At 49.7% G+C, this 24,738-nt stretch overlaps 1 protein-coding gene across 1 annotated transcript; it reads left to right on the top strand.

Moving 5' to 3' along the window:
* Positions 1–1,367: 1,367 nt before the first annotated feature.
* LOC104521506 (acid-sensing ion channel 2) lies at positions 1,368–24,193 on the top strand (the record flags this gene model as incomplete). Its single annotated transcript, XM_010163528.1, has 8 exons — positions 1,368–1,495; positions 15,943–16,093; positions 16,667–16,723; positions 17,242–17,395; positions 18,110–18,201; positions 19,988–20,067; positions 23,033–23,101; positions 23,650–24,193. Coding segments are annotated over 8 exons (833 nt in total), but the record flags the coding sequence as incomplete, so codon positions are not given.
* Between the last annotated feature and the right edge of the window lie 545 nt (positions 24,194–24,738).

Here is a 24,738-nt window from a genome sequence, read left to right as displayed (position 1 = left end):
CATCCTCTCATGTGTTTTCTTGCAGGAGAAGCAATGAATGCTGCCTGGCTTTTGGCAGCTTTTCTTAAAAAAAAAAAAAAAAGTTGTTTATTTTGCTCTCCTTGTTATTATTGATGATGGAAATTAATAACCATGTGTTTAAAAACCAAAGTTTCTTCTATAAGGCATAGAAAATGCCTTGCCCTCCCCGGCCGTGATTGCAAATGGCTACATGCCAGAATTTTCTATTTAAAATTACAAATCCTGTCACTTTTAAGTCTCTTACAGATATTTACAAGCAAGAGCTTATTTGGTCAGTATGGATGTAAAGGGGTTTATCTGCAGGTGGGGGCACCCAACTGTGGGAAGTACGTAGAATTAAATCAGAGCTGAACAGAGCCAGGGCAGGTGCAAAAATGGGCAGAATAATTTTGGATGGAAAATGTTTCAACAAAACAGTTCCCATTGCCCAACAAGTCAGACTAAATAGAAGCTTTTCTCTTCCAACTTGTCAGGTAATTACTGAAGGGAGCATATGGTATCTCCTCCAAAGTGTTGGAAGGGGATCAACACCAGGAAAGTGATGGAGCTGGGTGGGATTGGTAGGAGTGGGTGTCATGGGGGGGAGAAAAGGATCAGGATTGAAGTTGGAGGAGTTGGTGGGCGCTTGGGTGAGGGTTTGATCCTGTTCTGTGGTGCCTTCACCCATGGAGTGTGGCCACCTGGGTGCCAAATCAGCTGCGGAGTCTGGGGCTGCTGTGGTGCTGTTGAGCAGCAATGAGGTTGGATGGGGATGTTCTGCATTGCCAAAGGTTTTGGGGAAAGCTGGTTTGACCCTCAGCACTGGGGTGTTTTGGAGGGTCAGCACTGGGTAGGTGTTGGCAGGGAGGAGACCCTCAAATGGGACTCTGGTGGGTGGGCATATGCAGGTCTTGAGCTGTGGAAGACCGTGTCAAATGCCTTACTGAAATCAAGATAGACCACATCCACTGCTCTACCATCTATCAGCTAGAAAGTAGATTTCACCTCCTGGAGGTGTCCCCTGGGCCAAGCTGGAGAAATCACCCATCTCTGTGTTCCAGGGAGGGTGAGACCTTGGTGTAAGGACCAGGAGCCTGGAGATGCTCTTGGTCCCGATGGGCGTCAGTGGTGATTTGGGGTGAGTCCTGGGTGTGATCTGCTCACAGCAAACCCTGCTACTGGGTTTCCTTCCTTGATGTCCAGAAGTCTGATCAGCCAGGTAGAGCACTCCCAGCTGCCTTGTCTCCTGCTTTTGAGCAGCAGAGATGGATCAGATACCATTTTCCACAGAGGTACAAATATGCCCATGCTGGTGAACACCATCCCACCCACCACAGCCCACTAACCAACCCCCCTTCTTCTTCCAGAGGAGACGACATTCGAAGCTGGAGTCAAAGTCCAGATCCACAGCCAGTCTGAGCCACCTTTTGTCCAGGAGCTGGGATTCGGGGTGGCCCCTGGATTCCAGACCTTTGTAGCCACCCAAGAGCAAAGGGTAAGTCCTAAATTTCATTTACACACTGAAATGTCTCCTGTAAGTCTGTATGTGTGGTTGCTTCTACCTACCAATGCCCCTTGAGAGTCATCTTCATGATGAACTGCAGCTTTTATGCCTTGCTTCAAATTGGTTGGGCTGAGGGCTGCAGCTTTGCGTTCCATGCATCATCCATAACTCTTGTAATTTTGGCCACAGGAAGGGATTTCATCCCTAGTAATTTCTCTGCCTTGTTCTTCCGTGGTTATGGTTCAGCTCTGGCAGTCGTGCAGTGTGTTGGGTATGTTCCAACCCTTCGAGAAAGGATGCTATTTGCCAAAAGGCTCTCACACTCCAAGGATATAAAAAGAGACCAGAGGAGAGTGTTTCATTATGTAGATCAGCATGAATCCTTTCAGGTGCCACAGAAATAGTCATGTTATTTGTTATAAACTGTGATGGGATGCTTGTGGCTCAGGATGCATCACCCTCCCCGAGTCCCAGCGGTGGCACATCATCACAATGTGGATGGATGTGATGTGACACGATGTCATTACAACCAAATCCTGGTTAGGCATTTGGGAAGCCAGCTGGCAGAATAATTTTTTCCCCCAGCTTGGCCCCGGTACTTTCATTCCCAGCCCTCCTGCGTCATTGCCTCCTTCATTTTCCTCCCTGCTCTTGCATCCACCCTCAAATGAGACATATATCAAGTTGAGAAGAGCGAACACGAGCTGTTGGAGGCTTTGCTTTGATTAAACCTCCTTGGAGATCAGAACTGCAGTCGTTACACTTCAGCTCAGAGCAATACGAAGATTTCACCACTGAATATATCGTTAAGGCATCTCTCCATGGTCACCAGGTACCAAAACACACCTGAAGATGTTGCATTTCAATGAGCCTGGATGCAGATCTTCTCTCCTTCATTACGGCGCGCTTGTGTGTAATCATCCAGGAGATAACGAACGGTGTGAGCTCCCGGTGGGCGAGCGCCAGGTGGAAACTTCTCAATTAAAGCAGAGAAATGTTTCGCTGTTGTCAGTTCTTATCTTGTGGGAAGTCCGGTGGGCTGGAGAAAATGAGCAGCTACATGAGCGCACGGGGCTCTCATTCAGAGCGTAATGCCGTAGTAACAGCGACGGCAAAGGACTCTTTGGGGGCTGAGGCAGCAGCTGCTGAAGTCCAGAGCAAAAACTTGGGCTTGGAAACCCACCACGGGCATTTTTTGTGCCTCTTCGCTTGATACCAGCCCTTCCACACATCCCCAGCATCCTCACCTCACTCCAGTTGCTTCCTGCCATCCCCAGGGGAACCAGCAGTGTTTGGCATCACTTCCATGGGGCATGTTGTGGTTGAGGAATATGATTGTCCCACTCTGCTTTGCAGTGATGTGGCCTCACCTCCAGTACTGGGAGCAGTTTGGTCACCACAGGAGAAAAAGGATCTAAAGCTCCTGGAGAGTGTCCAGAGGAGGGACACAGCATTGGGGAAGGGTTTAGAGGGGAAGGGTGTGAGGAGAGGCTGAAGGCACTTGGTTTGTTCAGCCTGGAGAAGAGGAGACTGAGAGGAGATCTCCTGGGGGTCTAGAACTTCCTGCCAAGGGGAAGAGGAGGGGCAGGCGCTGATCTCTTCTCTCTGGCCACCAACGAATGCCAGGAGCAGAGGACATGGCAGGAAGATGTGTCAGGGGAGGGTGAGGTTGGCCATGAGGAGACGGTTCTTGAGGCAGAGGGTGGTGGAGCACTGGAACAGGCTCCCCAGGGAGGTGCTGATGGCACCAAGCCTGACAAGATTCCAGCAGCATTTGGCCAAGGCCCTCAGGGACATGGTGTGAATGTTGGGATTGTCCTGTGCAGGGACAGGAGTTGGACTCCATCATCCTGGTGGGTCCTTCCAACTCACAACATTCCATGATTTTATAAAGAATCTGGAAGGACAGAAAATCAATTTGTTAGCACCAGAACTGTTGGCAGTAATTACCGAGCCTTAAATGCCTTATCCATCCCCTCTTGTGCCTTGGGCATCTCATGAAGCAGTCTGGGGGTGTCCATGCACCAGGGCATCAGCGCTGGGGTCAGCCCCAAGCCCACCACTGCCATGGGCACAGGCAGAGCGGAGTGGTGTGGTTTGGATACGACATCTGGGTTAGGGCCAGATGTTCCCTGTGATGGCTGCAGACAGGTGCTCTTCCCACACCAGCGCCTGGCAGGCGGCTCATGGATGCTGGGTTATCCCAGGGAGGACACAAGTGACATGCCAAAGGTGATGGAGGAAGTCAGTGTCGGAGCAGAGGATCCCACGTCGGGGTCTTGCATTTCCATCCCGGGCACGTGCGTGCCTGTGAGTGAAGCCCTCTCCTCTTTTCTCCATAGCAAAGAGCAGGATATTTTTTGTTTGGGAAATTATCAGCTGTGAAAAATATCTCCAGTAGAACCTGTAGCTTCTTGGCAAGATCACGTTAATTCCAGAGAAGAGTGAACTGCTGAGATGCTGAGCCTGGCAGTGGAGAAGGGCATCACCAGCCGATACCATGGCACTTTGCTTGCCCCGTTAGCAGGATCACGATGGGCAGCGCAGCCTCCTGATGCTGAAATGATTTGGCAACAGCTCCTCAGATCGAACTCGCCTGGCAGTGTTGAGCAGTAATTGGGAAAATTTGTCTTCTTTAAACGTTCCAGCTTCGGTGAGATTCAGGAGCGTGGCTGGGAGCCGGAGCCTGCAGCGAAGATCTCAAGGACTTTGTTTTAAGATAGAAATAGTGTAAAAGCTGGAGACTTTTCAGGCAGCTGTTGTAAATCTTCTCCACCCCATTGTCAGCATTAACTGTTTCAGCATTTCTATTAAAAAATTAGACTTGGCCAGCTGAGAAAGGAGGAAAAAACCCATCCCTCCCCAATTCCCTCCTTCCAGGCAGGGAAGATGTAGAAGATGACAAGAAAAAACAGATTTAGGGGGGCACTTAGCTTGAGCCTGTCCCCTCTTCTGCAGGTTTTACCAGAGTTTTGGTGCTGGGAGAGGGAGGGGCACATTTGTGCTTGAGGCCAGGGGTTCTGTAACTTGTTTAAAATTAAACCACAGACTGTGAAGCGTTGACCCAGGAGACCTGGAGGGCTCCTCAAGTTGCCTTCCTGGAGCAGTGTTCAGCTGCCCACCCCAATCCCTCCTCTCCATAAAGTCATTTTTTAACCTAATTACAACCATTACATCATGCACATGCTACTGCCTCCTCTAATTACCTCACAGGGACTGGCAGGGCATCACCCACCATCTCAAGGTCTGAATGCACAATTTTTATTCAGTTTCTTGATTTAGTCTGTTGGGGTTTTTTTCCTACTAAATCTTTACACCTGGGGCAGGCACATGCTGCTCCTTTAATAAGTCAAAACAAGAGGTGGAAAAGCCCACGAACATCACCCAAAAGATTTGAGTCCAGCCAGTTACTGGAGTCCTAAACCATGTGTTTTATACCATGAAATATAAATGAAACGATCCTTCAGCTGGAGAAGAAGAGAAATAAAGATGAAGAGAAGGTCGTTTCACATCTCCTGGCTCAGAGCTGCCTCTGTGTTGGTTATAAGCACTTTTCCCAGCGATAAAAACAATCGGTGTGGAATTGGGCAGACTTGCCTAGGCACTACGCTGGGAGCTGTGCATTGTCTTTGAGACGAGCTTTGAGGGGAAGGGGATTTATTCATGGCTGGATTAGAGGCTCGTGGCTTTATTTGTGGCTCTGTTACTATTCCCTGTGGCCAAGCTCAAATCTATCCCTTCGTCCCTCCCCATCCCAGTCAGGAAATCAAAGAGTATTTACTGGACTTTACTTATTCATTTCCTGCCTTTCCAGGTGTGCAGCCACTTAGTGCTAACAAGGACTTGGTGTCGGGATGATAAATCCTGGATGTTTATACCAAGAGCTTTCCAAAAGCTCCTTGTCGAAAGCAAACTCTGGCTCCGTGGTGGTGTGTGATCTCATTAAATCTCCCTTTAAAATTAGCTGTTAGTCTAAAAAAAAATGAACAAAATCAGTTTTTCTTCTCCTTCTGCACTGGCTGAGCTCTAAGATTCCTGCAGAGTGACATTTTTAAGGTGCATTTACCAGTTTAGGAACCGCATGGTCAGTGCAGTAATGATGTCATGCTGGTTTGCACTAGTAGCATCGTAAGAGGGACTTAAGGCTCCACCTGGAATACTGTGCCCAGTTCTGGAACCCCCATCAAAAGAGAGACCTGGAGCAGCTAGAACAAGTCCAGAGGAGGCCACCAGGATGATGCGAGGGCTGGAGCAGCTCTGCTGTGAGGACAGGCTGAGAGAGTTGGGGCTGTTCAGCCTGGAGAAGAGAAGGCTCCAGGGAGACCTTCTAGTGGCCTCCCAGTACCTGAAGGGGCTCCAGGAAAGGTGGGGAGGGACTTTGGCCAAGGGCAGGGAGTGAGAGAACAAGGGGTGATGGCTTTAAGCTGAAAGAGGGGAGGTTTAGATTAGATATTAGGAAGAAATTCTTCACTGTGAGGGTGGTCAGACACTGGAACAGGTTGGCCAGAGAAGCTGTGGCTGCTTCTCCCTGGAAGTGTTCTCGGCCAGGTTGGATGAGGCTTTGAGCAACCTGGTCTAGTGGAAGGGGTCCCTGCTGCTGGCAGGGGGGTTGGGACTGGATGATCTTTAAGGTCCCTTCCAACCCAAACCAGTCTGTGATTCTATGATATGACTTAGCACACGTATCGGTTGTGCGTGCTGAGTCAGCAAAAGCAATGCTGCAAAGGCAATGCCAGCAGGAGGTTTCCTCCATAAAACGTGGTTGTTGTTGGGTTGTGTAGGTCAAACTGGTTCTTGGCTGTGGACTTGTGCCTAAAGGGAGATGCTTTCTGTCTGAAATCTCATCCCCTGAAGTTTAAGGGGAGCCAGGACTGAGCTCCCTGAAGCAACTCAGGAGCTGATGCAGCAGAACCATAGAATCATTTGGTTGGAAAAGACCTTTGAGATCATCGAGTCCAACCATACCTGTCCACTACTGAACCAGATCTCTGAGCACCCCATCTACCTGTCTTTTAAATCCCTCCAGGGATGGGGACTCAACCACCTCCCTGGACAGCCTGTTCCAGTGCTGCGAGCCCTTTCAGTGGAGACATTTTTCCTCACATCCAAAACCACCCGATGGACAGTTGCAATTCGAACAAGAGTGTCTTGATGGAGGATGGTGGAAAACATCCTTTCTGGGTGACTTTCCCTATGTCACAGCAGTGGCTGTGTCTGAATGCGAGGTGAGAGGAGCTCGAGTGGTTTACATGGGCGTGTGAGATCATAGCTGATGTTTTTGGGGGTTTTCACACCATTTTACATGGGGTGAGCCAGCCATGGTCCCCCGTTGTGCCTTGCAGCCAGAGATGCTCTCGCCTCGCAGGGGAGCGGTTTCCATGGCAATTACTGAGTCTAATGAATAAGGTTTGTTTTCTTATGAATGGGCAAAACCCTGAGCTGGGCAGGAGCTGGCTTGGGTCATGCTGTGCTGTCACCCTCCAGATGGGTCCCAGGGAAAGCAGGACCACCCCGAGTAGGACAGTGCCCATCAGCTCCCGCTACTCCTGGCTTTGGAGGGATCCACCTCAATTTTTCCCTTTTCCTGGCTGTTTTGGGTGAGCCTGGTGCTGTAACAAACTGCTCCAGACCTTGTGTTGGGCATGGCCTTGGGGAGGATGTGGTATCCTACCATACCCCAGCACCAGACCATGGCACCGAGGCATGGACAGACACACTGGAAATTATATTTCGAAGGGCTGATCCTTGGAGAAAGGCAAATTCCTCCTGGATTTTTGCTCCTTTTAATCCCTTTTTCCCAGCTGGGTTTTACAGCATCATCACTGCATCTCAGCAGCATCACCCGAGCCTCTCCCATAACGGATGGGATCTGCTAATACTTCCCCAACTCGGCTGCTCCCCACTATGCCATCACAGCACGTTAAGAGAAGATGAAAAGCACACTAAAAATGGCAATTTCTGCCAACTTGGCAATAAAATTTTAAGAGGCTTCAATTAGGCAACAGGTTTGAAGATGGAGCAATATTGTTTAATAGGGCTCTAGTGTGCCTTGGAGACTCATCCCCTCATAATGCTTGCACGGGACAGAGAGCAGCAGCTACCAACATCTGCAGTATCAAGAAGTGTAATTACAGAGGCAGGAAAACAGGGCTTGGGGTCTGGCAGCGATCGTTCTGAACCCCATATTTCCAAATGGGGTGTAGATATTTGAAAATTGGGAGCAATTAAATAGTGTTTCCCACGTTTCCTAACCCTTGCTCAGAGCATCTTCTCCTACCTACGGTCTTACACCTCCTCCTGGAATAATATTCTCTCTCTGCTTTCTTTCTGTTTTCCTCAGGCCCACACACTCTCCCAGTTGAGTTACTCCAGTAATATCATTAGACTCTGAATTAATTCAACAAAATGCAAAGTGGCAGGCAGCGGTGGGCAGCCGTGGAGAAAACTTCATTGCACGGGAGCGGCTCAAAGCAGGAGATGGAAGAAAACGATTGCGTGGCTGGTTTTCTAGGGCAACAGAGTGGTTTTGCTTGGAAAACAGGGGTTAGAAGTGAATCAACCTGTTTGTAAAAGGATACAAAAGAAAATGGGTTTTGGAGGGAAGTGGTGGAAATGAATGAAGGCTAGGAACAGTGTGTCTGAATGGGGAGAGATTGAAAAGACTCACTTAGGGAGGAGGTCAGAAAGAGAAAACATCAGGGGAGTAGGTGAAGTAATGGTCTAGGTGCTCCTGCTGAGCCTTCACCAAGTTATATGGATGAGAGGATTTAAAAAAAAAATAAAAATAGAAAGCTGCTTGCTGAGGGCAACAGAGCTTCAGAGAGTCTAACTCCCACCACACACCCCCCACATTGGGCACCCGTGTAAGAGTTTGGCCAGCGTCATCCAACAAATTCAGCCAGTGGCATCCGGCAGAATTAAGGGGGGGATTTTTTTGCTGCCTATAGATATGCCAAGGAGGCGATCAGGAGGGAGAAGGTAGAGTTTGTTGCAATTTAAGGCAGAGTTTGCATGTGAGCAAAGGGTCCAGCTCGTTTAGCCCGGAGCTAGAAGCGAGTCGGAGATGGTCAGTGCAGCAAACGCTGGGAGCAGCCATCCATCAGGTCCTGGGAGCAAAGCCAGGATTAGGCTCAGAAAGGGCTGCTCTCAACTTTTTGGGGAGCCACAAGAGGCTTCAATAGCGCTTTTTGATTTGCAAAATTATTTCCAAAGAAATGGGGACCTGGAGGAGCCTGGAGCTCCAGAATCATGTTTTTCTTCTGGTGCCTGCTCACCTCCAGCACCTGGGGACTTGTGGGCTGTATAACTTCTCCAAGCTCTGCTCAGGGGGACATTCCAGGTGCTGGAGGGGTTAAGCTCTTGTCCTTAAAGACAAATTATTTGGTGCTTGCATGAAGGGAGCAAACGAGAAGGAACTTCCTGATGATGTGAAACAGCTGTATCACACCTGGCTTGACAAAGGTAGATGGCAAATAGACAACTTCCAGCATCATTAACTGGGAGATGGTGCTGATGAGCTGTGTGTATGCTGAGCTTTTTAAGCATTTTACAAATGCTAAAGCTTTTTAAGCATTTTACAAGTGCTAAAGTTGCCTGGGATTGAAATGCTATTAAGTTGATGCTATTTGATGTCTCATTAAAGAACAGAGGTTTCTGGTTATTATTTCATTTGGAACAAATGCAAACACATCCCATATAGACTTGGTGAGATTCAGAGAGAGGTTCACATCCTTCCTTGCTGATCGCTGCCTGAAGATTGGTGGCATCAGGTGGGGATCCACACATGGAGGAGGAAGGAGAGGGGCTGAGCTGTAGACCAGAGCTGAGGTGATGCAGGATGCATCCCCAAAGCTGGATTCATCGCAGAGCTCAGCTGCAATCTGGGCTGAAACTGCCCTGACCTCATGCTGGAAACATCACCACGTTTCCACATCTTCCCTATTGCATAAAATTCAACATGCAGAAAAAAAAACCACAGAGATTCCACTGGAAATATTTAAAAAAAAAAAAAAAAAAAAAAAGACCTCTCTGGCTGCAGACAGATGTTGGCAGTTATCGGAAGGCTCCATGCCAAGAGCAGCCTGTGAAGGGCAGCAGCGTGGCCAGGAGAAAGGGCTGTGGCAGGAGGAGGCTGTGCTGAACAGCCCCCACCACCACGACCTACTTCTCCACCCCATTTGCCAAGAGCATCCCTTCCCTTTTCCTTGCGTTTTGGCCAAGCAAGGTCCATCCTGCTTTTAAGGAGATAAGTCAATTTGTTCCTTTTCCTTTCGGCTCCTGCCAGTTCATAACTGATTGTCGTAATCCCTAGTAGCCAGGATCGAGAGAATTTAAAAAGCATTTAATTAATTAATTAAGTATTAATGATTGCGAAGCATGAGGATGCGGGTTTGTCAGCCTCAATTAGAGGCTAAAGCTGAATTTCTCTAAGCGTGAGACCACGTGGTGCTGGGGAGGGGTGTGTGTGTGCAGCCCTTGGAGAGCTGCCACGGCAGCGGAGCAAAACCAGAGCTCAGCACTGTTCTCCTGCAGGAACCGAGAGCAGAAGCCATCCCTGCTGCCTTTACTCCTGCTTTTCCTTTTACTTTTATGGTTTATTTTCCCTCCACCTTCAAAGAAAAGTAGCTCACCTTTGGTGGTAGCACAGGAAGTTGGCAAGGAGCAGCTCAGCATCCTTGGGCGGCATCCACTGGTCCAGCACCACAGAGCCCTCCCGCCGACCCCAAATGAGCATCATCTGGAAAAGGGGAAAGAGATTCTGTCAAGAGAAGACATCTGCATGGCTGCACACTGCCCAGGACGGGCTGCAGAGGAAAGGAATCAAATCCAATTAACGTATGTCCTGTTTGCATGGCCCTGGTCTGTGGGATGGCTCCATCACACGCGCTCCCGTTTGCTGTCTAGCAAGGCGGGCTTGGCTCCCCGTTGTGCTCTTCTAGGCAATGCCATGGCCTCGTTAGCACTGTGGGCTAATGAGGAATTTCAAATGTCTAAAATGAGTTGCTCTGATAGCTCTCTGGGGTCAAGCACTTTGGATGTAAAGGCTTTGCTTGAGGTTGCAGCCCCAAGAAAGCACCCATTTTGGCAAGGGAGGGGTTAAGGAGGGATGCTCTTGTGGATGGGGTCACCATTGCATTAACCCCAAGGCTTGCAGGGTGTTAGGACTCCAGTGCCAAAGCAGGAGAAGCAACTGGAGCATGGATGGGGCTGGTCTACAAGGAGAGAAGCCATGGGGGCTGGAGGGAAGAAACTTGGAGAGTCCTGCTCCATTACACTTCAGGGAAGGAAACCCCACGGGAGAGTTTGGCTCCTTTGTTCGAGTCTTTCATGCCAAGGTGCATTATTTGAAGGGTAAAGCCATACCCTGGGGCTGAACAGTCTGTTCGTTGAAGGACAACAGGGAGCATTTCAGAGGGTGTGACACAGCGGTCCTGCCTTGTACCTGCGAGAGGTGCTGCTGTGGCTCCAAACACAGACGGTACCAGAGCAGCTGCCTTCAGAGAGAACTGGAAAGAAAAGGTCAGGACAAGAGTTGACAACATCAGATATTTGCTGTGTCGGTGCCTGCTCGCCAAATCCACCTGGGAAAGGCAAAAGGAGCTTTGCTGAGACCAAAGTACCTTTGGATGTTGAGGCAGGATCTGGGAAACGTGTCTCCTCTATTCTCTGCAGAGACACATCCCTAATGATATGCCTTCTCCTCCAGAGAGGTCCCGCATCTGTATTTGCCTGCTGATCAGCCGAGAGTTTGCTTCTGATTACAAATTACAGAGAGCGAGGGAAGCGACGAGTCTTTCAAACCATAATGACGATGGAGGCACCAGGTAATAACCCTTGATGAGCTCCTTGGAGAGGGAAGAGTTCATTGACTTGCTGAAGGGAGGGAGGGTCTGACCCTGCCAGCCTGGGGACATTTGTCTCTCAAATGTTGCCTGTAAGGAAGAAGCACAGATTTGCCACAGACTTCAGATGCACCCTTCCTTCAACATCGCTTCCCACCGACCCAGCGATGGAGCGGGAAGCACACGGATTCCTGGTGCTGGTCTCCTTGGATGTGGGAGATGCTTTGGTTCCATCTCAGAGCTCTGCTGGGATGCATGGCCAGCAGCAAGAATCCTGCCCTGTGATATAAACATGTAAGAGGAAGGGATTAATGTAAATTAATATAAAACAAGGCAGCACTGAGGTGTTTGTGTTGCACCCCAAAGTGCTCTGCTGCATGGCCAGGAGTTTCACTGGAGAAATTTCCTTTAAAAAGTAAAAATTGGAGCTTCCCTGGAGCCTTCTGTTGGTCCCAGACATGACATGCTTGTCTCCAAAACAGCAAGATCCTTTATACTACAGAGCAAAAAACCTCCACCAGTGTTAGATGTACCAAGAGGCTTGTTCTGCTCTTAAGTATCATTGATTCAGAGAGCGGTGGAGAGAGCAAAAGTCTTGGCAAATGGCAGGGTAGATGTGTGGAGAAGAGGAGGCTGAGGGGAGACCTTCTCTACTCTCTACAACTACCTGAAAGGAGGGTGTAGCAAGGTGGGGTCAGTCTCTTCTCCCAGGTAACCAGCAATAGGATGAGAGGAAATGGCCTCAAGTTGTTCCAGGGCAGGTTCAGGTTGGATATGAGGAAAAAATTCTCCAAAAGAGCAATCAGACATTGGAACAGGCTGCCCATGGCAGTGGTGGAGTCACCATCCCTGGAGGTGTTCAAGAAACATGTAGATGTAGCACTCAGCGACGTGGTTTAGTGGACATGGTGGTGATGAGTTGATGGTTGGACTGGATGATCTTAGAAGTCTTTTCCAACCCTAATGCTTCTGTGATTCTGTGTATTGCTGCATGTTTAGGAAGCCAGAGAAAAGTGAATTGGACTTGCACGTTTGCATGTGTGTCCACAGGGTTGTGCATGTGGCAAAGCAGCAAATCCCCAAGGAATGCATCACAGTTTTGGTGAGATGCAAACCAGCTTTGCCTCGTTGTGTAGAGGTGGTCAGTGCTCGTGATCCTGGCTACAAACCAAGCCATAACTCTGTTAATGAAGTTGCATTAATTAGGGTTTAACAAATCATTCAGCCCGTGCACCTCCTGCAGACCCGGTGCCAGTTCATCGTGGCACAGATCCAAAGCTGGCTGAGTAAAAAAGCGTGTTAAGCTAAAGATCTGATCACGACTCCATAGCTTTCTGATCCCTTCACCTACATTCAGAATAAAATTTAAAGGGCTTAAAAGATCTGTGCGTAGCTGCGCTTGGAAGAGAGCTTGATACCATCTGAGACCGCGATTATTTATTCTCCTTTATCATACAACGTGCAACATATGGGCCCCTTTCTCCACCGCCGATGACTAAATGATGGCATCTGGTACTCTATTATATTGCAAGTGTAAAGCAAATGAGAAAAGATCCCTTTCAAACAGCACTTTGCTGTTGTTGCAAAGACGCTCTTGATATTTTCATTCCAAGGTGTCGCTTTGTTGACTTACAGAACCATCCCATTCCGAGCCAGACATGTTTCTTGGAGGATGTCGAGATGGCTGGGAACTGTTTTTGTTTTGTTGGGTTTTTTTTTTCCTTTAATGCCTCATCTGGTCCCCACAGATGGGATGATCCATCACCTGCTGCATCTTCACACCCGTTGTGGATATTGTGTGCTCTTCAGAGCGCACCCGCTGAGCACAGACACCGGCGCGTGTTACCCTGAGCAGCTGAACAGTTCTCACTGCTGTTGCTTTTCAAAGCAGCTTGAGCAGCAGGGTGGATTGAGGCACATTTTGAGAAGGCCAGAGCTCATGTCCCTCAGTGAGCACCCATGGGTGATGCCACCTCCAGCATGCAAAGCGTCCTCTGTCTTTGCACGTGCACAGCAGGACGCAGAGGTGCTGAGCAAACCACGAAGATCTGCCCTGGTTGAACATCGCTGCCAGGTTTTCTCTCTCGTTGGCACTTAAGACCAGGGCTGATGCTCACAGGAGCAGAGGAAGGGAATTGGTGATTCCTGGATGGTGGGTGATCCAGAGCCAAAAAGCGGTTCTCCATCACGTGGAGACCTCCTTCAGCCTTGTGCAGGCAAGGTCTGAGCTTTTCTGAGGTCTATCCTTGGGGTCACGCAAGGGAAGACCTTGGAACTATCATCTCATCATGAGGAGGACCTGTGGCTCATCTAGAAGATGGATATGCCATAGGGCTGTCATGTCCGTGGTTCCAACTGGTCCCATAAAGCCTGCATCAGCCTGTTAAGAGACAGAAGTAACTGGGAACCAGTATAGTGCCCATAGATGCAGCTGGCAAAGTGCTGGCATAATCAAAGCACCTGTGGATTCCTGGATGGGAACTGTTCGTGGCAAAATTGTTCCTAGAGAAGGAATTGCTTTGGCTTGGTTGAGTTGAGAGCTTGTCCACCCCCACAGGGCAGGGTCACCCTCTGAAGCCTGGCATCTTCCCCAAACTGTCCTTTAGTTTCCAGGTTTTGTGTCCCTCCAAGGCAAGCTGTTCCCATACCCAACTGTCCTCACCAGAGACTCGTTCATCCCAACATCTCATCTTTCTCTTCCTGGATGCAATTTAAGTCCGTTGTGGGTTTTTAACAACTGAGTGGTTCAGAAGTCAAAGCCACGGGGAGTTTTACTGGTGCCCCAGCATTGGAAGCTGGTGCACAAGGTGAACATCATCTCGCAGGGTGCTTTGGAGAGCTGGAGCTTCGCTCTTACAGGCGATCTCATGGGGCAGACCTAGAGCATAACATGGGCTCCAAACAGCTCACACTGGGGTAGTTTTGTCATAGTTACCCCAGGTCCATGCCTGAAGGATCCATGGGGTCATTATTTATCCAACAGCATCTGCAACATGCCTCCACTTTGTGGGTCATCTCTTTTCTCCTCCATTTCCCACCATTTCTTCTCCAGAAGAAACCCAAAACAAGCACCGTTGAGCTTTGCCACTAGGTCCTGAGCTCAGAGTCCATCAACATATGTTTGTGTATTTATTTTAGGATGTGATTAACGTTAACTAGATTTTTTTAAAAGACTGTTTTTGTTCAGCCAACGGTGCTTTGCCAGCACAAAACGTTCTGTGTTTGGAGCAAAGCACAGCAAATTGGACGCTGCTTCAAAACACAAAGAAAGGGGGGGAAGGGGGGGGGTGGTTTAGGGGAATGCTATTTTCTGCTCTCTAGTGAAGAGTAGTGCCGAGCATTTATCAAAGATAAAGAGAAACAGGAAAAGCTGCCAAGCTGCAGACAGAAGAAGAACGAGGTAGATTTGGCCGTTGGGGGACCAGAGAGTGATTGTTTTTCCTCCAGCATGTTCTGGGCTCTGAATGAAGGTTGCTGTGGTGGATTGTGGGGTCTTGCTTGTCTTATCTTTGTGTTTGTGTTAAATAAAGCGGTGGCAGCAGAAGGGTTGGCATTGCACTAGGGCTGAGCAGGGCAACTTCTGAGCCTCACGCGAGGTGATGTGCCAATGTGGGGGGAGAAGAAGACAGGTTCCTCATCATCATGGGGTGCCAGGAGAGCAGATAATGTGTCTGTAGCTCCACAGGGCTCTCCCTGTACATGGGTTTGCAGAAAGGGAGATGATTGACTTGTCTGCCTTCTCCGAGGCTGCAGCGAGGTGCTGCTCTGCAGCCCAGCACCATCTCCCATGGCAGCACCACTCTGAGCAGAGCCATCCCTCCCATGGGGCGTGGGAGGTTTGAAGGCTCCTTATGGCTCTGGTATGCTCTTTCCTTGGCTTTTTTCACCTTCTGCAGCAATCTCTAGGTGCTGAACTCTTCTTGACCCTTTCCATGTGCTTCCCAAGTCCCTGGACCTCTCTGAAGGGTTGTGGTCTGCTGCATTTTTCCTCAAGGAGGAAAGTGCATGAAGAAGGGAACGGTGCAAATGTGGCAGCTTTGCTCACACCAGAGCAGAGTTATCCAGATCTTGCTGCTCCTCAACCTTTCCTGCTCCTCAGTGTCAGCAGCACTGTCTGCATTGTCCCCATGAGTGGCACGTAGCAGCACAGCCTGAAGATTAGAGTAAGCTGGAGACAGGAGCTGTCAACAGACAGGTGCCCATGTTTGCTCTCACCAAAGTTGGAGATGGTTTGCAGATCAGAGCTTCCCCTTCAGTCCCTGCACGGGCAGGATTTTCCTGATGGTGCAAGAAAGACCACAAAGCTGGTCTTGGAGAACCTCTGGTGCTGCACATCATGGATGCATCATCCTGCTGCAGTTCTAATCCCAGAGGTGCTGGGTTGGAGAGGTGCAGCAGAGTAGGTTGGAGCAGAACTTGTTAAAGTCATGCTGTGACTTTCCCTTGCAACAGCATCGCTTGGTCCTCTCCTTAAAAACATCATGAAAATTGTATCTCTGGGGGCTCCTCTGTGGCAAGAGGAGGGAGATGCTGTGCCCCACTGCTCGCTGCTGGACCCCAGTGTCCCCTGACACCCCGCTCCTCCCTCTCTTGCAGCTGACCTACCTGCCTCCGCCGTGGGGTGAATGTCGCTCGTCGGATATGGGCTTAGACTTCTTTCCCGTTTACAGTATCACAGCTTGCAGGATCGACTGCGAGACCCGCTACATTGTGGAAAACTGCAACTGCAAAATGGTTCACATGCCAGGTCAGTGTGCTGGGGAAACAGGGACAACCCCCTCTCCACCCAGCCTGGGTCGGTAAGGGTTAATGAGCTGGAGAGGGATGAGGGATGAAGGAAGCTGGGAATCCTTTCCCTAAGGAAAGAAGGATGCTGGTAGCCTTTGCCGAATGCTCTGGAATAGGGACAAGATGTACCCAGGGCCATGGGTCTGATTTAGAATCCCAGACTGGTTTGGGTTGCAAGGGACCTCAAAGCTCATCCAGTCCCAACCCCCCTGCCAGCAGCAGGGACACCTTCCACTAGACCAGGTTGCTCAAAGCCTCATCCAACCTGGCCAAGAACACTTTCCCCTTATGTAGCCCCAGTTAACACCCCTGGGTGGTATTTCCAGCAGCCCCCTCCTTGGTTTGCCAGAGAAGGTCTCCATGGCAGGCAGAGGTGGGGCAGATGCTACAATACCTCTGCTGCCCATCTCCAGCTTGGGTTCACTTTGCTAAAAGGAGGTCCTTGTGGTCCCCACGGAGAGCCCGGCTGTCCCCATCTCCCTTGCAGCAGTAGTGGCTGATGCCCACTGATGGATGCGTCCTTTCCATGCAGGAGATGCTCCCTTCTGTACCCCGGAGCAGTATAAGGAGTGCGCAGAGCCTGCGCTCGGTGAGTACCAAGAGTTATCCCTGGGTCCCACGGGTGTCCCAAGGTGGGGGGACTTCCAGCAGCCTGTGTCCTCCTGACTGGCAGGACTGGGGTGATCTAGAGCAGCTGCAACCCGGTAGTGGGTTTTGACGAGACCCAAGTTTTTAGGAAGAGCTGGATGGTGCACCCTGGGATGAAGTTTCTTCTGGTTCTACCTGGGGCACAGGGCTCCATCAGTGCAGAAACCCTTGGGATAATGGGCACTCCAAGATATGTAGGAGGGGCGCACCTCTGGGTCTCGGTTTGGGATGGAGGGACCCATTCTGGGCCTGAATTTAGAAGATTCAATCACCATATGTTCCTCCAGCAAAAGGCCTCTCTGCAAGATGGTGGAGATGGCCATGCAGTGAAGTGGGAGAGAAATGACCAGGACTGAGTTTCCTGCAGCTTTTCTGAGATGTGACTCTTTGGCCCCTCTCTGGGTGACATGACCTCTGCTCCCACGTCTCCATGAGATCTAACTCTGTGACCTTCTCCAGGTTTGCTTGCTGAAAAGGACAGCAATTACTGCATCTGCAGGACACCCTGTAACCTGACCAGATACAACAAGGAGCTCTCCATGGTCAAGATCCCCAGCAAGACCTCAGCCAAGTACCTGGAGAAGAAGTTCAACAAATCGGAAAAATATATCTCGTGAGTGTTGTAGAAAACAGATCTTTGCTTTATTGGGGGGAAAGTGTCTGTTTAAACCAGCTTGTGCTAAAACCAGACCTTGCCAATGCCTCCATCACCAGAGATACATCCTCCATCACCAGAGGTATGTCCTCCAGGGAGGGTTAGGGTGAACCCTTGAAGAGATGAGGTGTAAGTTGCTTTCTTCCCAGTAGACGTGTTTCCAGACAGCTCTATGTTCCTTCCCTGGCTTCCATACCCACCAAAAAAATTGCAAAAAGTCCTCTTATTTGGCCAAGGAAGCCCAGTCTTGCTGGCCCCATATGAGATATGGCTGCTCTCTACCTAAGTCTGGGCTGTGGACCTCAGGCAGCCGCTGTCTTAGACCTCTCCCAACCCTGGGCACATTTCCTTGTGGAGGCAGCGAGAGTTATTCCATTTTAACCACACTTTGGACTCTTGCTGTTATCATCAAAGTGAGATCCAGAGCCCAGATCCTGAGAAATCTTGGAGAAACATTTTCTAGCTTCTACTAAGGCTGCCAGAGTCCTAACTGTGCCCTATGGTCTTGGTTTCCAGAAGGTCCAAGTGTCTGTGGGTTGCTGAGGACCCCAGAAAGAGAACAGTTAGGATAGAGAAGGGAATAAAGCCCCAAAGTCCCATTTTTTTTCTTGTCCCAAAGCACATGAGGCCGCTGGTGGCATCTGGGCTGATACTGTTGTCCTCTTTCTACAGAGAGAATATTCTTGTGCTGGACATATTTTTTGAAGCACTCAACTATGAGACAATTGAGCAGAAGAAAGCCTATGAAGTGGCAGCCTTACTTGGTAAGGAGAGATCAGGGGTGCAACTTGGGAGTCTGTGTGAGCCTGAGCTGGAGTCCACGTGTGTTTGTGGGACAGACAGATGCTGTGAGTGGGTGCACAGCTTATGTGCCTTGCCTGGAAAATCCCAGCAAGGTCCAGACACCTTCCTGGCCAACATGCTTTCAACCCCATCTTATTTTCCTTCCAACACCAAAGCATCCCAGGAATGTCCTAGGGACCACACCTAGGACATTCTGTGTCACTTGTGAAAGGTTAACATGAGCTGTTCCATCTCTGCTTGCTACCAGCACCCTATTATTTGGAAATCCTGGGACTGAGTAAGTGATGGATGCTCTCTGTGGTGCCCCTCATGCTGGAAGAGCAGTGTATGGAGGACAGCTCTTAAAACCATCTACCCATCCCCTTTTACATGCTCCAAATCCATCCTCCTTTCCAACCAGGCCAGCCAGGACCCTGAGCTCTTTGCCTTTGGGTGTTGCCCCACAGCTTGATGGAGAAGGTGGAGGAGTTGTTCTGTTGCTCCGCCTCAAACTGGGTCAAGCTTTGTGGGTGCCAGCTACAGATTTGGGTGCCTAGGACCCGTTGGGTTTAGGGGTGGAGGTGTTTGGTCAGGAGAAGCAAGCATGCTCTGTGCCCACATTCAGCCTTGCAGCCCCCCATGTGCCACCCCAAATCCCTCCTGGGGATTTGGGAGTGATCAGCACCTTCATTTGAAAGCTGGAGCGGGGCTGTCCCACTGCGAGCCTGCCCAGGGATGGGGACATTGTGGGGAGCAGAGCACCCCACATCCCATTGGGTGCCCCCATGTCACCCCACAGTGGTAGCTCTGCCAAACGTACATGCTGTGAGCCCTTCTGCACCTCTTGTGGGTTCCCCAAGACGGCTACAGCGAGGAAGAGGAGGCTGGTGATGAAGCCTCTTTGACACAAGCCTTCTTTGCACGACCTTGCATGACCTTCATTCCCAGGGCACTGTGGGCTTTGGGCAGAGTCTCATCTTCCCCCAGTCCTCAGCCCCTTTTGAACCAGCTCTTTGCCCCCAAGCACCATTTTTCCTCGTTCTTCTGTCTCTTGTCTCATGGACACCCACAGTAAAGGTCCCGTAGCTCCTCCACCCATGGGTGCCTTTGCTCTGGAGATCAACGTGGTTGAACCTTGGGTGTTTTGCAGCAAAATGCATGAGATTTGTCTTCCCTGAAGCACACGGTTTGGCATAGCACAGCGTCTCACATCAGCAGCTACCTTCCCAGCAGATTCCTGGAAGTCTTCTCTCCCCATGGTGCCTCCTCCACAGCCCCTCCCCAGCCCTGAGGGGACTCAAGCAGCCTGGAGATGTTCCCCTAAAAAGTCAGCCCATCTCCCTTTCCTCTCATTGGCAAGTTTGGGTTTTTTCTCAGCACCAGGGGACATTACCTAATTCTTCTCCAGCATCTTTCTCCTTCCCCCAGCCAGTTTGGGAATTGGGCTTTAGGATTCCTGGGATGAAGCCTGCTGGCTGACTCTGACAGATGGCTTCCTTGCATGCCAGTGTGTGGTATCACATCCTCATTAGGCTTCCAACTGATGGCCTCGTTAGCTGGAGAAATGTTTTGGTGGTCAGCAACGTCCTTCCCAGGATGTTTTTCATGGCATTAAAGCTGTTGGTGTCTCAAAGGTCATTCCCTTGGTCATCCCCCTGCTCTTTGAGGACGGCAGCACACGGGGCAGTTGCACCACGGTTGCATGGGTGCCTCAAAGAGTATTTATCCCCAGGGTACAAACCATCCATGTGTTGTTCTCTCTCCTAGGTGACATTGGAGGCCAGATGGGGCTATTTATCGGTGCTAGCATCCTCACTATACTAGAGCTCTTCGATTATTTATACGAGGTAAGACCCTCGCCCTTCGCCTCATTCCTCTGGCAGGGAGTGGGTTTGCCAGCCTTGATGCCAAGATGGGGGTAGTCACAGATCAGGACCCTCCATGCCCAATGTGCCTAATTAATTTTAATTAATTATACTGTATAGTTAATGCTCTACAATAGTGCTACGCAGTTGGTCACGGCTGTGTAACGTGGTCCCTGCTCAGCATGGCGTGCAGCCATGGCATGGCATAGCCAGGTTCACTTGGCACCCTGCCTCTGCTAACGAGCTTTGCAACTCGTTTGGGCTCATTAAGCACCACGTTCATGTGGCTGTGCTGCTTCTCAGCCTGAAGTTTGTACTGCCTGGGGCCTGCTGCTGACCCCTCCTGCCCCTGTCCCCAGTTGGGCTTCTACCAGCAGCACGCCGTTATCATCTTATAAAAACACCTTTAATTAATGCATGAGTCCCAGTCCAGCCATCAGGCAGGGGAAGCAACAAGGCCAGACCTTGTACCTCTGCCAGGGGGTGGAAAAACCCCAATCCCTCTTCTCTGCTGTCTGCAGCTCTGCCAGCAGCCCTGGAGCAAAGAGCTTTCTAGGAAGCACCAAGATGAGCTCGAGCGAGGTCCCGTGGCTCCGTGGTGGCTGACAGCAGCTGCTCCAGAGAAAAGTCCAACTCCTCTTTAATGAGAATTATTGCAATAAGCACTCTGGAGAGGATGTTGCATTCTGGCTTGTTATGACCCTTGTATATTTTTAATCCCTTTTTGCCTAAGCAAGTTCCCCCAGTGAACGCTGATGACCCAGCTCAGCAGCTCCCAGGGGATTTCAGCTTTTCGATGCCGCAGTACCAACATGAGCCTTGGCAGCGCCATGCTGCCACAGCCTGCCTGTGGGCATTGTCCCTCCAGCACCCTCCACCACTCTCCCTGCCAGTGCAGAGACAGATTCCAGCTGCTCTCTGCACCTTCCTGCTGTTTGGACTTTTTCCACCCTATTTTTTTCACCTAAATGGGTCACCGACCAAAATAACCCTCCCTGGAGCATCCTCCCTTCCAGTCGTTTGTTTTTCCTTCCCAGTCTTCATCACCACATTGCAGAAGGCTTCGTGTTGGGGCTCAAGCTCATTATTTTTGTTTATAAAAGGGGAAATTGAAGCAGAGAGAGGGGTTGCAGCTGGATGTGAGCTGCTGAGGAGCTCCCAGTTTGTACCAAGATGACCCCAAGGACCCGAACAGGCAGGTGTGTGTCCTGTTTTATAGCAGGAAAGAATGAGTTCATGGCTTGGGATTGCTTCAGGAGGATGCAAACACCTATGGAGACAGGCAGTCTATCTCCAGTCTATCTGGCACATCCCAGCCCAAGGTCTATTGCCTTTGTCCCTGGGAAGGTGGCTCCTGCTAATTCAGCTCATCTGCTCATTGCCTGGTGATTTTAACACAATGGCTTTGGGCCCCCTGCACCCAAATATGCAGTATTTTAGAGCTGCCTAGTCAGTTCTGTGTCATGATGTGACCAGGGATTTTTAATCCCATGGGATATTGCAGTCAGGGGTTGTTCATGTGCCAAGCCAGGTGGGTACACAGGGATGTTGGGTAACCACAGTCTCTGCTCCGAGCTCGCTGGGACAGCTTGAAAAAAAAACCAAACCTTTTAATGTTATTAAAGTTGGGATGCTGGCTTTACGTTTTAAGCCAGTCACTCCCCATCACAGTCCTTCTGGGCAGCTCTTAGCACTTGGTGGCATTATTCTGCAATAAAATATATTGAAATTTACAAGCATAAAGCTCCTAATGGCATCGGAGTGCAAACAAAACCTGTGCCTCAGTTTATATCTCAGGCTGAATGCACACAATATTTCATTAAAATCACCTATTCCCAGCTTTCTTGAGGTTCTTTCATAAGGAGGTAATAAGAAACCTCACAAAGTTTGGATTTTTCTGCTCTATTTTACTCCTTTGTTTGACATCTGCCTATAAAGCTTGGCAAATAGTTTCCTCTTGATGTTTTTTTTTTTCTTCTTCTTTTTGGGCAAGCATGGTTTGTTGAAGAGAGCATCCTGTCTCCTTGGAGAAGCTCCCCGTGCACACCTAGGCATGCACCCAGCTATGCTCTATGCAGGGCATCTTCCTGGTCACCCCTGACAGATATTTAACCCACATCAAACAGGGAGAAAAGGAATCAAATGTCTTAAATGATGCCAAATCTACATGGCTGATCGAATCTGCTCAGGGTTTCATCAAGGTGGGTTCAGCCCACCTACAACTCATTGCGTTTTCAGCCAAATCATTTATAAACTCTTTGAGATTGCCAACAAAGAGATACAACTATTCTTTTCTGGTGGGTCAGCCAAAATTGGATGAAATATTAACCCTAGAGATGGGTTTTTGCATCATTTGCTCAGCACAATCCCCTTCTTGCACCTGCCCCAGGGCAGAATGTGCTCCTGGGTTCAGTGGGGTCCCAAATCCCCACCACACATCTCTCCGTGCCAGCCAGTGTCCACCTCGCTTCCTTAGGAATTGACCCAATTTTTCACATTTTTGGCTTTCTTCAGGTTTTTTTCTTTTTTCCCCCGTTGGAAGTTTTTCAGAAGAACACTTGCTTCTCAACCTTCCTGGGATTTCCCTTGAAAATCTGTTCTTCAGCAGCAGCGGCTGCCAGGGAAATAATGTGTCTGTGAAGGAAAAATGTGCTCACAAAGCTGAGATTTTTCAATAAACCCCCAAATATATTTTAAAAAAATAGTGTTTGGGAATTTTGGGGGTGTTTTGTTTTTTTTTCCCATGTGAAGAGTTCAGTTTTGACACATGGGGTGCTTTTGTTGGAAGGATTGTCTCCTACTCCCTATCCTTTAGAGGGTGTCCTCCAAAGCCAGCCCCCATCACTTGGGGTTGTGAACCCAGCCCCGTCGGGTGGGTGCCCAGGCAGGCAGGGCAGATGTGCCTGCCTGTCCCTGCCCACTTTAACCCAACCTCCCTCTTTTGCAGCTGATCAAGGAGAAATTATTAGACCTACTTGGAAAGGAGGAAGAAGAAGGGAGCCATGATGAGAACGTGGTAAGGAGCCCCACTGGGAGAGAGGAGGACATTTCCCTGTAGGCAGGTGAAGTATCTTGATACAAAATCCCAGAATCCCAGAGCTGCCTGGATTGGAAAAGCCCTTTAAGCTCATCGAGTCCCATCATGAACCCAACACTGACCAGTCCCTGACTAACCCATGTCCCTCAGCACTATGTCTACACGACTCTTCAATCCCTCCAGGGATGGGGACTCCACCACTGCCCTGGGCAACCCCTTCCAATGCCTCAGAACCCTTTCAGCAAAGAAATTCTTCCTCACATCCCATCTCAACTGCCCTGGGCACAACTGGAGCCCATTTCCTCTTGTCCTGTCCCTTGGGCCTTGGTTGAGCAGACCCACCCCCACCTCTCTCCACCCTCCTTTCAGGTAGTTGTAGAGAATGGATGCAACGTTCAGCCCCAACTTGAGTTATTTCCAACAGATTGATGCTATGGCTTGGCCAAAGAAAGGAGATAGCAGTTGGGGTGGGACAGGGAGCATCCAGCATCCCCAGGGTAACCCTGTCCCCTGCTCTTGGTCCACAGAGCACTTGCGACCCGATGCCAAATCATTCGGAAACCATCAGCCACACTGTGAACGTGCCGCTGCAGGCCACCCTGGGAACGCTGGAGGAGATCGCCTGCTGACACCGTCCGACCGCTCCACAGTGCCAACACCTAAGGAAGGAAAACTGCACAGGAAAGCAGGGACCGAGCTCAGGTTTGCAACGGGGGAAAAAAAAAATAAAAAAAATAAAAATATATTTAAAAAAAAAAAAAGGAAGAAAATCGCTATGCATTTAAAAAAAATAAATATATATATTATATATATACTCTGCCAAAACCAAGCGAGAGGCGCCTTGGACTTGACTTGTGTTGTCCTTTCCTGTGGGGTGGGGGTTGTCTTCAAGATGTGAAGGCAGCAGCTCATTTTTTTGAACTGTACAAACCACAGAGACCAACCACCAAAAAAACCCAAACCGAAGCCCCAGCCGCCATTTCACATACTCCCAGATGTACAAAGCACTTGCATGCCAGTTCTTTTTACCGCAATATCTATTCCTAGCTGTCTTTATAAGCTCTGTTCCTCTTTACAGTCTCTGATTTTCACTACAAGAAGGAACTCGCGGGCCCAGCCATCCCCTGAAATCACCATTACTAACGTCGTAGGCTGAATTTAGAATAAAGAAAACAAAAAGTCGCAGCTCTTGGATTCTTCTTACGTTCATTGTCCTTCGTGTCAGTCTGTGATGAATCTTAAGCTAAGCTGGGCCTCGGGTCACTGCCGAGTCTCCTCAGCGCTACCAGTCACCCCAAGGTGAGCATCCCTGGAGAGGGGCCGGACCGGGTGGCTCTCAGTGGATCATCCCCCCCCCTCCCTGGCTGCTGTGTCGTTCTGCATCTGCAGTACCTGGATAGTCCATCTGCGGTGGGTGGGCGTGGGGCAGTGGGTTTCTTGATTATTTTTTAAATGAATTCTTTTTATTTTAATTATTTTTTTTTAATTTTTCCCGTTAATGGATTCTGTGCTTTCTCCTCGTTCTCATGACTGATATTAAAGCTGGTCTTGTGGAAATGGCCGGACTGTGTCATTTCTGCCTTGCCCCCTCCCCGCCCCCCACTCCAAGCTGGAGC

The sequence above is a fragment of the Antrostomus carolinensis genome, unplaced genomic scaffold (assembly GCF_000700745.2).
Source record: "Antrostomus carolinensis isolate BGI_N321 unplaced genomic scaffold, ASM70074v2 scaffold11942, whole genome shotgun sequence".
Taxonomy (NCBI): Eukaryota; Metazoa; Chordata; class Aves; order Caprimulgiformes; family Caprimulgidae; genus Antrostomus; species Antrostomus carolinensis.
This window is presented reverse-complemented; position numbering and strand designations above follow the sequence as displayed.